The sequence below is a fragment of the Nuphar pumila genome, chromosome 6 (assembly GCF_984573655.1).
Source record: "Nuphar pumila chromosome 6, dmNupPumi1.hap1.1, whole genome shotgun sequence".
Lineage (NCBI taxonomy): Eukaryota > Viridiplantae > Streptophyta > Magnoliopsida > Nymphaeales > Nymphaeaceae > Nuphar > Nuphar pumila.
The window spans coordinates 4,895,794-4,910,490 of NC_143254.1; the positions used below are offsets into that span (position 1 = coordinate 4,895,794).

Genomic DNA, 14,697 nt, shown 5'->3' on the forward strand with positions numbered 1-14,697 from the left:
CACTATAACCTCCACGAACCATATTCTAACAAATAACATATGTCATACAATACATTCAAATAATTCACATCAAGTATTACAATGCATTCAAGTCATTCACATTAAGCATTGCAATGCATTCAAATAATTCAAATCATTCACATCAAGTATTGCACTAATTCAAATCATTCGTTGCATAAATTATAATACATTCAGATAATTGAAATCATTCACATCAAGTATTACAATGCATTCGAATCATTCGTATCAAGTATTACAATACATTCAAATAAAATTTTTAATCATTCACACCAAGTATTGCAACACAACTCACATCAAGTATTACAATGCATTTAAATAGAGGTTTGTAGTATAAGATTTTGCTCACTAGCTTGAGAATTCTTCCTCGTCACTAGTTTGACTTTCTTCTTCTTCTTCTTCTTCATTGTTTGCCCATCCACTTGGTACATCATTTGGATCACATTCCTCTATGAATGTTTCATCGGCCAATGGAGATATGACATGCATATCATGCGCAACATCGTGACCATAAGCGAAGTCATAGACATCATCTGATTGATAGTAATCACTGTCTTCAGCTAACTCATCTTCCTGTAACTGATCATACTCGGGGTATAGTTCTAGACATCATCTGATTGAAATGTATATTCTTGTCAAATGCATGCCCAAGTGGTTGAAATATCGACAGCTTGTCAGCTACAGTTACTTGTTCTTCATCATCGTTACGGGGCGGGCATGTGTAACATGTTGGAATATGAGGTTCGAAGTACATAGATGAGAATTTTGAAATTTCTTCTAAAGTGTACGCCTCACAAATAGAGCCTTCTACTCTTGCTTTATTACGAACCTTTTTTTTTAGGTCGAACATGCATCTGACAAGAATATATATTTCAAATTTTAAATATTTGTCATTAAAGAGACAAATATAAAAAAACATATACCTTTCAAATGGGTACATCCATCGATATTGCACACGGCCACCAACCCTTAGTTCATATGGCAGATGTATGATCAAATATTCCATAACATCGAAAAATGCTGGTGGAAATATATTTTCTAACAGACAAACAGTGGTGATGACAGAGTCATCGAGATTCTTTACATCTGATACAACAACCTCCGATGCGCACAATGTTCTGGAAAATCTGCTCAACTCAGGCAATACCCCCCATATAGGTTTGTCTAACATATCATGGAATGCTAGGGGTATCAATCGTTGCATAAAGATATGACAATCATGGCTCTTCAACCCATATAACTGTCCATTGTCAATCTTCACAGCCCGAGCAATGTTAGAGACATATCCATCTGGAAATCTCAGTTGTCTCAACCATTGACATACATGTTTTATTTGATCAGGTCCGAGCACCTACTTCGCCTTTGGTTTCAGTACTTTGCCATTATACTCTTTGAGTTCCAATTCTGGTCTTTTACATATTAATTTTAAATCCATACGGGCCTTCGGATTATCCTTCGTTTTTCCTTTAATATTCATTACTGTATTGAACACATTATCAAACACATTTTTCTCTACATGCATCACATCCAAATTATGTCGTATCAATAGGGTCGGCCAATACGGTAGTTCCCAAAAAATAGATTTTTTCGTCCAATTGTGATCCTTCTCAAATCCACAGAAGGGTGTAGGACTGCGGGCATCTGTTAATACATCTGGAAAGTATCGCAATCTTCTTAGAATCTCTATGCCAGACAATCTTGAGGATGGACCTTCTGTTTCAGTTGTGCCTGCTGTAAATGCATTCTTTTGACGTCGGAACGGATGATCGCTGGGTAGAAATCGACAATGGCAATCAAACCAGCAAGGCTTCCTTCCATGCCTCAATCTAAAAGCTTTGGAATCCTCCATGCAGTACGGACAAGCCAACCTCCCATGTGTGCTCCAACCAGATAACATACCATATGCAGGGAAGTCACTGATTGTCCATAAAACAACGACCTTCATGTTGAAATTTTGTTTTTTGTGGGCATCATACGTGGTAACACCGTCATCCCACAATACTTTTAATTCATCAATCAATGGCCTTAGATATACATCAAGATTTTGGCCAGGTGAGGTCGAACCAGGGATCAACAGAGACAAGAAAAGATTTGGACGTTTCATACACAAGCTTGGTGGAAGGTTGTATGGAGTTACAAATACTGGCCAGCATGAGTATGGAGTTGATCTACCCCCAAATGGATTAAATCCATCTGTACATAGACCGAGTCTAACATTTCGCACTTCCATTGCGAAGTTCTGATGAGTACGATCAAAGTGCTTCCAAGCTTCAGCGTCAACAGGATGCATGATCTTGTTTTCATCGTGTCGAACTTTATTTGCATGCCATCTCATGTGTTTAGCTGTCCTTGAAGACATACAATCGCTGCAATCTAGGAGTGATAGGAAAGTAGCGAAGCGACTTGTATGAAACTTTCTTTGATCTCGTGCTACCATTGCCTCTTGTCTTTGGCTTGAACCGAGGATGCCCACATGACGGGAATGATATGTCATTTTCCTGCTCCTTGAAATACAACATGCAGTGATTTGGACAAACATCAATCTTTTTGTAACCCATACCTAGAGCGTTAACCATAACTTTCGCACGATAGAAATTTTGTGGCAATTTCTCATCTTTTGGCAACATACTCTTCACAATCATGCACAAACGGTCAAAACATGATTGACTCAAATTATACTCGGACTTCAAATTCATTAGTTGAAGAACTGCAGACAAGATAGTGTGACTCTCACAACCGTTCCAAAGTGGCTCATCAGCATCTCTAAGTAAATCATAAAATCTACTAGCTGCATCGTTTGGTGATTCTTCATCTATGGCAGTTCTTACATCACTAGAACTCATAGAAGAACCCAGTTTTGTTCCTGCGACATCAAATATCAAATTCGTATATGGATTATCGTGCACCACATTCACCCGTGCATCAAAATCGTTTTTAAATTCTTCTCCATGAAACATCCAGTTCTGATAATCACTCACAAAACCCTTCCTGTATAGGTGATGTCTAACGCCATGAGGTTCTACAAATCGATTATTCTTACAAATCTTGCAGGGACACCTAATCCGACCTGTGGGATCTACTGTACTGACACTTGCCGTTGCAAATTCAATAAAACTGTCAACATCATCCATATATTCATGCGATAACTCATTGTCCACTATCCTACGGTACATCCATTCACGGTTTGCAGTCATTCTGTCGTATGATGTTACGAATAGTATCCTAACAAATTAAAAAAAAACAATCAGAATGCTACGATGAAGAAAATATCAAATTTATCATGCAATATATTATGTCAAACAATAACAAGAATTTTGATGCATGCATTGATAACTTAATATTTTCATGTGCAAACTATTAATAACACGATACAATCATTTGAAACATGTTTTTATTATAAAATTTCACATGGAAGTCAAAATCAAATTGAAAGTAACTACATGCAAGCATGAATACAATTACATCAAACATTGCAATACATCATAATCATTCATATCAAACAAATGGCAAACATGTACCTGCAGCAAACACACTTCAATATCTCACTAACTACTACCATGCTTAGCATGGACTCTGTACTCCAAAAATAAGAACACTTCCGTATTCCTACATTAAAATCATGCTCAGCATGATCTCCGAACTCCAACAAAGCAACCCTAAATATCAACAACTAAGTGAGTGTGTGAACAATAAAGTGTTACATCTAATAAATTAAATAACATGTGATACGCTTGCATCACTTACTCACCACGGGCATTTACCCGATTTGCATTGTTTTTGTCATTTACTTACCACAGGTGGCTGAGCACGAGTTGGTTCCGTTGAAAAATCTGCATAAAAAAATGCAGTTTTAAAAAAAACTCGCCACAAAAAAAGGAAGCTGTTCCGGCAAGGGGTCGACTCCCCTGCTGTTCCGGTAGAGGGTCGACCCCCTTATGGAACATAGGGGGTTAACTGACCCCCAGCCTTTCTGCTAGTGAGTCGACCCCCTGCCGGGGTCGACCTGCCAGAAAGGCAGGGGGGTCGACCCCCTGCCGAAAACGCTAGGGGTTAACCCCCTGCCTGTTCCGGCATGGGGGGTTGACGACCTGCCGGAAAGGCAGGGGGTCGACCCCCCATGCCGGAAACGCAAGGGTTAAACCCCTGCGTTTCCGGCATGGAAGAGGGTTAAACCCCCTGCCTTTACGGCAGGGGGTTTAACCCCTGCTGGAAACGCAGGGGTTAAACCACCTGCGTTTCAGGCAGGGGGTCGACCCCCCCTGCCGGAAACGCAGGGGGTCGACCCCTCTGCCTTTCCGGCACGGCAGGGGGTCAACCACCCCTGCCGGGGTCGACCTGCTGGAAACGCAGGGGTTAACCCACCTGCGTTTCCGGCAGGGGGTCGACCCCCCCTGTCGGAAACGCAGAGGGTTAAACCCCCTGCGTTTCCGGCAGGGAAGGGGGTTAAACCCCCTGCCGTAAAGGCATGGGGGTCGACCCCCTACCGGAAAGGCAGGGGGTTTAAACCCCCTGTCGTGCCGTCATCCCTTTACGACACGGCAGAGGGTCGACCCCCCTGCCTTTCCGGCACGGGGTTTAACCCCCTGCCTTTCCGGCAGGGGGTCAACCCCCCATGCCGGAAAGCACGGCAGGGGGTTAAACCCCCTGCCTTTCCGGCAGGGGGTCAACCCCCCATGCCGGAAAGCACGACAGGGGGTTAAACCCCCTGCCTTTCCGGCAGGGGGTCGACCCCCCATGCCTTTCCGGCAGGGGGTCGACCCCCCATGCTGGAAAGGCAGGGGGTTTATCCCCTTCTTGAAACGCGTAGGGCGGGCGAACCTGTCTCTGGCGAGGCGACGGTCGGTCGGCGACGGCTCGGGCGGAACGCGGGGCGGCAGGCGGCGGGCGGCAGCGGAAGGGGTCGGGCTGCGTAGGGAGGGCGGGAGAGAGGAAACAGGAAAAGAGGGAAAAGGGTTCTGATGAGATTTACGCGAAAATTAGCGACGGATTGGCGACGGAATTATTCTGTCGCTAAGCCGACGTAAATATATACAACTCCTTAGCGACGGAATATGTTTGTCGCTCACGGCGTCGCTAAGTAGCGACGGAAAAATACCGTCGCCCCATCCGTCGCTAACCGCAGCATGTTATTGCGACAAAACTGGTCCGTCGCTAAGCCGTCGCTACTTAGTGAAGGCTTAGCGACGAACCATTTTCCATCGCTACATCTGTGAATATCACGAAACGTAGCGACGGATTAGTGACAGTCGCTAAGCCGTCGCTAATTGGCGACGGAAAAATGTCGTCGCTACTATCCGTCGCTAATTAGCAATTTTCTTGTAGTGGGATTTCTATGTGTAGTTACCAAATTATGTTCACCTCTCTCTCTCTCATGTTCACCGTTTTATATTCAGTTTGGATCTAGTTAACCCAAATCCCACACAATAGTCAAACATTGATTTTGGATAAAAAAACAGTTCTTATTGGCTCCTTTACATTATCAACTTGGGTTAGATGTAAATTATTTGGATTTGGAGTCATATCTGGGCATAAATTCCCTCTATCAAATCCATATCTAGGTTGAATATATTTTTTTTTACCAAATCTAACTAAATGGATTTATTCAATTAATTGGATATCTGACCCAGATCTAAATTGTTTGGGTTCTTAAATAATAATAAGGTTAAAAACGGATTGGATTTGGTCAAATCTTTGGTTGGAAACTAAGACTTTGTTTCAAATATTGATTTACATATTCAGAGTTTTTTTTCTTATTAAAATCACTGTTTCGAATCAGATATATAATTGAATTCCGATCTCATCCAACTCATTTATAGCTTCTAGAAGTAAGTTTTTTGGCCATTATTATTAGAAAACTTGAGGTTGATACTTAGATGGGTCTAACAAATTACCTGTAAAATTGTTTACCAAACAAGACAAAGGAATCAAATGGACTTGTAAACCAGAATCCTCATGGGAATTACTCGTGCTTCCAGACAACAAGGAAATTCATATTTCCTTTCAAGTACACTCTCCTTGAATTCGGTATTTATATTTTCCTCAACTCCCATCGAATCCCACCAAATGCCGCCTCCCAAACGCAGCCTCAAGGAAGTTTTCATGAGAAAACTTCTTTTTTATAGGTTGTTGGGTTGGATAGATCAAGTGTAGGGCGTAAATTGTGGAAAGCCATGCCTCCACTTTCATCCGTTTTCATAAGCAACCAAAGAACACTTTGGTGTTTTTGCAGCTCGTTGTTGGAGTGACTAGATCGCATAAAACACATTTTCTACATGAAAACTGGAAAGCCCTGTCATCCCCTACCTTCATAGCTGACTTATATCTTCTGATACTAGTTCTTTTGATCAAATTCAGCATGGTCAATTAATAAGAATCTACCCTTGAATCACATTTTTTCAACGAAAAATATGATTTTTCAAGTCATACAATTTTGTGTTTTGTCAACCGTTGATTTTTTAATCGTCAAAAAATCTTGCACACAAGTTGGATTTCAGCTATTTAAATATCGATGGATCTTCACTAAATGAATGATGTAGAACAAATCTGTGGAGTCCGATTTGATCAAAACAAATTGCATCAATGAAATCTCAAAGAGGGGTATGAAGATAGGGATGACATAGGGGATGAGTGGAACTGATTTGCTGCTTTACACAGTTTTCTTATGCAATCAGGTATGAAAATGGAAAGGCTGTCGCCAACCAGTTTGCAACATTAAGGCCACATTTGGAAGTAACAAAAAAATACATATTAGAAGTTTTCATATGAAAAACTTTTTTTTGCTTGTGTGACGTGAAAATCAAATTGAGAGAGAGAGAGAGAGCAGCTTGTCATATGAAATTTTTTTCATATGGGGAAACATAGATTTTGGAAAATTTTACTCTCCTTTGAATAATTGGAAAAAGAATACCTTTTTGCTTTTCCATTCACATTTTTCCTATTTTTTTTTTCACTTCCTGACCTGCCTTAAATGCAGAAAAAGGAAGACAAATATTATCTTTTGAAGAATGACATTGACTTAGTTGGGAGTGAAAAAAAATAAGAGGGTTCTTTATAGCACCTTCAAATTGAGTTTTTACTGTACTATTACACTAGTTAAAAGTACATTGTAAAGTGTTTGATTGCTTCCTTGTCTATGCTTAAAAAATGTCTCTACTAGGATGTTGCCTCATGTAAAAACTAGAGGTCAAAACCGATTCTAATTAGTTTCTCCTGGGAAAGTGGTTTTCTGAAAACAAAGTCATGCTGAAGAAAAGCTACTCTCATATTGTGTCAGTCACATATGGATGGAAGTCAGATTTCTTACATACATAGATGGTAGTGACACTGGATTCCAAGCCCAGTGTGCTACAACCTATTGCACACATACGTACAGGCGCATGCATTTTGAAATTGGAATAGATATACACAGCTGGTGTGGTCACCGAAAACCGGGTCACTTAATGGGCCCACCCTCTGTGAGGTAAGTCCCAGGTGGAGTCACTCCCAAGCTCTTACGAAGGTGAAAAGATCAGGTGCAATACAAGATTGCATAAATATTTGTGCATTAGGGCCCAATGCCTTAATGCACACAATTTGTGCCATGTGATTGCACCCGATCCGGACTCCTTATGAACCCCACCAGTTAAAATTGCACCCACACATTCGGTAGGAGTCGAACATGGGATGAAGGGGTCAGCACCTTCTCTCAAAGCTCGCTGCAGATAGATCTACTTGGGCGGGTGTAATTACTTATTCAATATGCACCTTTTTATCCTGCACCCGCAATTAAACTCGGTTATATTTTAACTCCACGAAATGGATTCAGCTGGACATAATCAGGGTCAGGTTCCTGAGTTGTTTTCAAGATATGGATCATGATCTATTACATTCAAAATCCATTAAGCACCTAAAAAAACATGGGGCTTTCATATGTGATTAGAGAATTTTTAGCACAAGAAGCTACTTAATCTGAATATTAAATATGGACTTGGCTTTTGCCGTATAATATATATATATATATATATATATATATATATATATATATATATATATATATATATATATATATATATATATATATATATATATATATATATATATATATATTATACGACTAGTAAAATGGCTCTCTCCCTCTCTCTCAAACACAACACACAAAAGTATGATATCCAAAAAAAATCTGGTTTTTGCATTTAAAATTCATCTTCCAAGATTTGTTTTCATAGGAAGGCCAACATGCCTACGCAACATATATATAGCTTTTTCTTCTTAAAAATAAATAAATATAGCTTTTTCAAAGCATGCTTCAATGGAACACACCCCCAAATCCCCATTCAACCAAATACTCAGCGACCACAATATTTTTTCTTTGTTCTATTCAACCTTTTCTCTGGTAATGTACATTCATAAAGTCAGTCTTTGCCAGCTTAATGAATCTATCTTCTTGTCTTTTTCCTCTGTATAAGAAATCAACAGCTGATCGACTTTCACCTATATTAATATCAACTATTATGTTCTCTGTTAAGGTCAGCAGCAGGTGAGGCAGAAGAAAAAGGCAAAGGTGGTGCCAGAAACAACAAGCTTCCTTGTTGCCCATTCCCACTAGCACTAGAAGAGGTAGTCCTATTCAAGAAGGTTGACCCACAACCTGCTCCTGCTGATGAATAAGTGGCCATGGATGATGATGATGAGAATTGCTCCCCGAACTTCAAATTCTGAACCGCATTATCTTCATTGGTCTGCCCTGGAATCCCATTAGTGTTGCCACTGACGATCGACGTAATCGCCGCTGCCAGTGCCGATCGGAAGCTCGGGTCCGACGTTATCACCTTCGTAGCAGCTGCGACCGTTTCAGAGAGGTTTTGCTTGGATGATGCTGATGCTGATGCTGTTGAGGACGATGAATGATTGGGTTTTTGAAGATAGTTTTGATAGAACTGCTCATATGGTGGTCTTGCTAAAACTGAGGACACAATTGGGCTCTTGTTGTATTGATGTGAGCCATAGCTGAAGTAGCCGGAAGTGTTTGTAGTGGTGCTAGCGTTCCATGATGTAGGGAGGGCACTCTGGTCAGTAGAAAAGTTGAAATTTGAGACCCCAATTGAAGAAGAATACCTAGGGTCTGTGGAGAAAGTAGATGGTAGCCTGGTGAATTGGGGAGTTGAGGATGTGGAGGTAAGGTCCAGTGTGATTGTTGGGTAAGATGGGAATGTTGAAATGGACGGGTTTGCTAGATAGAAGGGTCTTGTTCTTGAATTATCAGACAGATCAAATGTTAATCCGGCTGCTGTGGATGTTCCGGCCGCTGGAGCAGACGAGCCCGACATAAGCATGGAAGCTGCAGCAGAGGTGGTGGAAGCCATGGCTGTGGCTTGGAGTGGTAGGGGGTGGTTGTGGACTCCTTCATATGTCGTTATGAGTATAGACATGTCTTGTGAACATCTTTGCACCTGAAAATTTGGAGAAAAATCAAACTTTAGCATACAAAAAATCATCTTGATTATTAACTAGCACTAACAAGAAATGAAAAAAATAGTTTAATTAATATCTCTTAGATGTTATACCTGCTTTCTTACAGGGCATGCTGCTGCTACTGTGCATCGATAGTAGGCTCGTGGGCATGGGTTGCCTTTAGCTATTTTTTGCCCATATTTTCTCCATTGACATCCATCTTGCATCTGCTCAAGCAAATAATTAAGCACCAGACTAATTTAGCTTCCTGTTATTTAAAAGCATTTTCTGAGTTTTTAAGAGATAAACTACAAGTTTATATGGGATTTACAAAGGTGATGGCCATGCATGCATGCAGCATGTAGGGATGGCAGTGGGGAGGGGCGGGGGACAAGGTCTCCCCCGCCTCAAGATTAGAACCTCCATCCCCAGCGGGGATGGATTTTAACCTCCACCCCCGCCTTCATCCCCGTTTCATGTCCTCCATCCCCGGTTCAAACGGGGATGAGGCGGGGATCATGGCGAGGACGGGGCGGGGCGGGGTGGGGAAAATGGTACGTCCATCCCCGCCTCCATCCCCGAACGGGGATGGATTTTAACCTTCGTCCCCGCCTCCATCCCCCGTCCAAACGGGCAAGGCAGGGCGGGGCGGGGCCCCGCTTTCCCCCGGTCCACTGCCATCCCTAGCAGCATGAATGGCAGTATGTATATCTCAATTACATGCCCACATGCATAAACATGCATGCATGCAATAACACCATGAAAAACTCCTTAAAAAAAATAACACCATGAAAATCAAAGGCACGCTGGGAACATTATGCTATATAATGGGGTTCACATTGTCCGATGGCATGCTATCCTAGCCCAAGCGTGTAAATATACATGCACATGCATATCCATACCAAACAAGTGCATGCATGCTAATGCATGCATTGCTAGCAACTTAACCCAACTGACTCAAGATTCAGGCCTGCTCAGCTGAGACTCATTACCAAGACAGACTTGGCAAGTCCATGGGCATAAGCATATACAGTGATAAAAGTTTGAAAATGAAAAAAAAAAACAAAATTTTTCTCATGAGAAACCGATTTCTTTTTCTTGCATTTTTATCAGCAAAATATCACCAATAAAAATTAATCTAAAAAATTAAAAAATTTAATTTTCACAAAGAAAAATAAACAAGTTCGAAAAAATAATTTTTTAATTGTGGTGAAATTTGTGTTTGTCACACTAATCCCATCTGAGTGAAGACCAATAAGGCCATGCAATAGAAGCAGCAGGAACACAGGAGACCAGTTAACAGTACTAACCGTTGGTGCGTCACACCTTGCCCTAACAGAAACCCTAGCTTTCTTCACTTGGGCCTGCTGTGAAACATCGTCTTCAGCACATCTTGATGCCTTCAACGTCTTGGTTGGTGGCCACCCCTCCCCAACCTCCTCCCCTTTGGATTCCTCAATCTCTGGACCCTCACCACTCTGCCCAAACCTGCAGTCCAGTCCAAGGCTCAACCCTCTCTTCAAACTCTCATCACCCTTGTTGTTGCTATTGGTCTTCTCCTCTTTCTTGTGCAGTGCTGTTGAACTGTTCCCAAGGCTCAGAGACACCAAATCTGACTCTTCAGTGTCCTGGTCAGAACTGGTGGTAGCAGCAGCACCTTCTAATAATGATTTCTTGCTGTTCTCTTCCTGTTGGGAAATGTCAAAGAAGTGCATCTGCAGTGCTCGGTAGTCCTTCATTATGCGTGCCAAGATCATCCTCAGCCTCTCATTCTCTTCTCTCATTTCACCCATCTCAGCTTTGGCGGATTCAAGTTGGTCTACCTGCATATAATAGTTGGACTATCATGTTTGAATACAGATGCTATATTTGAATACAAATTTACATCATATATATATTCTTGAGAGAAAATTTATACAAGAACCAGAATAATCTTTGATTTTCTTTGAAAAATGGAAATGGATTTTTTTAGAGAAATAAGGTTATTCCAATTATGATACTCGTGTCCAAAGCACCTCCATAAAAGCAAAGGAGGAGCATCTCTCATCCAGATGCAAAGAGTTTGAAGCAAGATTTCTAGATGGATTGGGTGGGGGTATTAGTATATCTGACCCACATTATAAATATGATAATATATATATATATATGGTCACTAGAATATGAGAACTAGAGTGTGAACTGAGATTTTCATGTTTTTTCCCCTAAATTTTACCTTACGGATGTGATCTACTTGATCGGTTTGATAGGGACCAGCTCTTGAATCATCCTATTGTGATGCATAAACAGGGTTTTTTAAGGCTTGAAAATTGATGGCTCAGAATTTTTGTAAATATTCAATCATCGCATATTTTTTATCGAAAAAGCATATCCAACAGTCAATTCCAAGCAAATGGACCATATAAATATATAAAAGTGAATCAGACCTCGATAAGATAAAAAATGTTTAACATGGTCCAGATACCAACCAGGTTTGATCTTATGTGGATCCAGCATGATCAGGATCTTTGGATAAGATCGCAAGTGTTCAACTGTTCATTTTTTTTTAAGACTGATGGTTGGATGCATGTAGACATAAGTCTGACATATTCAACGGGGATCTGAGTCTGAGTGAGCATTGGATCCTATCTGACTTATCAACAAGCTTATCGGACCCACGAGCCAAGTCCAGGTCTGGTCTCATTATTGAATATCATTTGTGCTCTGATGACACATATTCATCACCCTAATTGCATATAGGTAGTAAATAGTGACGTTTCATGACAAAACCTAGTGAACAGAAGACCTAGCAACCATTACTTTCTGTGTGTTTAGACAATTAATTCAAAACATGGGTTAGGTGATTGGGTGCATAATAGTCAGACAAATTGCCATTTATCAGTTTATAGAATGTAACGTGTAAACTAGCATCAAGAGCCAGATATACAATTTCCACCTAGTGACGATTGTGTAATAATCAACTACTTGAACGTGGACTCCAACAACGTATGCAACTCTGGACTCAGATGAATTGACCTGACTCGGTTTAAGAGTTGGGATTTACACTAATTAAGATAGTTAACTTGGCTCAAAGTTCTTGTGGATTTCCATGGCCTAATTAAGCCGGATTAGTCCTGAGTATGGCGAATCTAATCCATTAATTATCTAATGTCATCAAATCGGTAGAATGCTTAGATTGTTTCAATCCCAGGATTTTCAAATATCCTACAAGAAACATTGATAATCCAGGATATTCGCCGACACAAATCCACATCTTTCCTGGTTTTTTTTATGCTTCCTAGTAATTGTGTTCTATTTAAAATTTGGAAAATTCTAGATTTTTTGTGTCATCCAAGCGTACATCATGCGATCATGATGATTTTTTTTTTGTCAATGTAACCCAAAAGAATTTTAGAGGTAATAAAACAAGAAATGATTTTATATTAACTCTAAGTCATGGTTTCTCTTCACCAGATTGGTTTCCCTTTGATTGCTACATGTAATTGACTCTTGATGTAACTGGTCGGGATCTGCCTAACCCCAGCTTGTCAATCCAAAAAAAAAAGTCATGGTTTCTCTTTCTAATAGCCAATAATTAAAATTTTCTTTGCTTATTTCAGTGTCCTTGTTTTCTTTCCTTGAATGATAATAAAGCACATCATGTATTTTTGGTTTGAAAATCAACTAATAAAGAAACACACCTTGACAATTGGGATGAATTCCTTTTGGTTCTCTGAAGATGGCTTCATACTTCCATCAATGCCTGCCTTTTCACTACCCCTTGAAACCTGGTCAAGAATAATACATAAAGAGAATAAATAAGAAATATAAAAGAATAAGACATTCATTCAAAAAAAAAGAAAAAAGAAATATAGAAGACAAACAGATATCTATATTACATGAATATGAAGCAAAAAAAGGAAAAAAATATTGTCATCATATCAGGAAAAACAGAAAGGATATGCAGTCAGATAAATCATATTATATTCTTGGTCGTGTGGTCCACTAAAAAAGCAAAGATTTATCGGCCATTCAATTAGAGTGATAATTATCCAAGCAATATCTTGGTAGATCTTCTAAAGCATTTTCAGACATTTCATGAACTGCATAAACCATAAGTTCTTTAATGGAACTGTACAGTTCTAAGTTTGAAATAGTGAAACATGTCCCAAAGGGGTTTGGCGTAGTGGGATGGGGCTTAGGCTGCTAGGCAGGCGTTCTAGGTTCAAATCTCATGGGCGTCACCACTTGCACAAGCAGAAGAGTGGCAACTCCTTGGAGGCAAGTGGTAAGCCCATAGAGTTTTAGGCTGCCAAAAGACAGTGCGGCTAGGTCTCAGTTCTTGGGGGCGGTTTCAACATGTAAATATAAACAAACAGTGAAAACATAATTTCTTTCAAAAGAAAAATAACCATGAAAACTTAAAACTGGTAGATTTATCCGACGCATCATCAACATTTGATGAATTGCTTAATAACATCGACAGCAACCACGATGATGATGTCGATGACAATAATTGCAACAATCATGATAATAATAATAATAATAATAATAATAATAAGAAGAAGAAGAAGAAGAAGAAGAAGAGTACAATATTTTCGACTCATTCATGGCACAACTCCTCACCAGATTGACGATGCTTGAATCTTTCTTATTAGGAGATGAAACCTTCAAACTTTCATCTTCCATGGCCGACCTTCCTTCAATCTAAGAAAACCCTCAAGATCACAATTTTAGCAAAAACAAGAACATGGTTCCACCCAGAACCATTTCCCATATCTTATTCATGAAAAAGCATGAAAAAAAAGAAAAACAGAAGCAAGGGTCAAAAAATTATACCTTAATTCCATTAATCTCTTCAATCGCTTTCTTGGGTTCTTGATTCTTCTCCTCAAGAACAGAAGTTCTTTTCAACAGCAGATCCATTGCCATCTCTTGAACTTCTTCCTCTCCTTTTTTTTTTTCTGTACCTGTTTCTCCAGCCTTCAAGTAATTATTTATAAGCCTAGAGGCCTGCTTGGTGTGTTGTGAGAAACCAGTAAGGGTGAACATTTGAAACCCATATTTTATTAGCTGATGAGCTCCACAAAGTATTTAATGAAAATTTTCAAACCCAATGTATTCCTTGTGATTCTTTAATTCAAAAATGTCAACCATGGGTTGCATAAGCAGGAGATGTGGAATAAGATTTTCAATGGTGGATGGGGTTTGTGCATATGCAACGTGCAGCACTTCAAGCCGCAGTCCACGGCTCTCCCACTCCCACCTTTTTTT

The 14,697-nt window shown here is 40.1% G+C and overlaps 1 protein-coding gene across 1 annotated transcript; it reads right to left on the bottom strand.

Moving 5' to 3' along the window:
- Positions 1–8,498: 8,498 nt before the first annotated feature.
- LOC149833717 (WRKY transcription factor 72A-like) lies at positions 8,499–14,388 on the bottom strand. Its single transcript, XM_090009205.1, has 6 exons — positions 14,263–14,388; positions 14,050–14,130; positions 13,125–13,211; positions 10,758–11,270; positions 9,561–9,674; positions 8,499–9,446 (listed from the first exon to the last, which is right to left on the bottom strand). The coding sequence occupies exons 1-6, from the start codon at positions 14,353–14,355 to the stop codon at positions 8,499–8,501; spliced, it is 1,836 nt and encodes a 611-aa protein (XP_089865331.1). The 5' UTR covers positions 14,356–14,388.
- Positions 14,389–14,697: the final 309 nt, after the last annotated feature.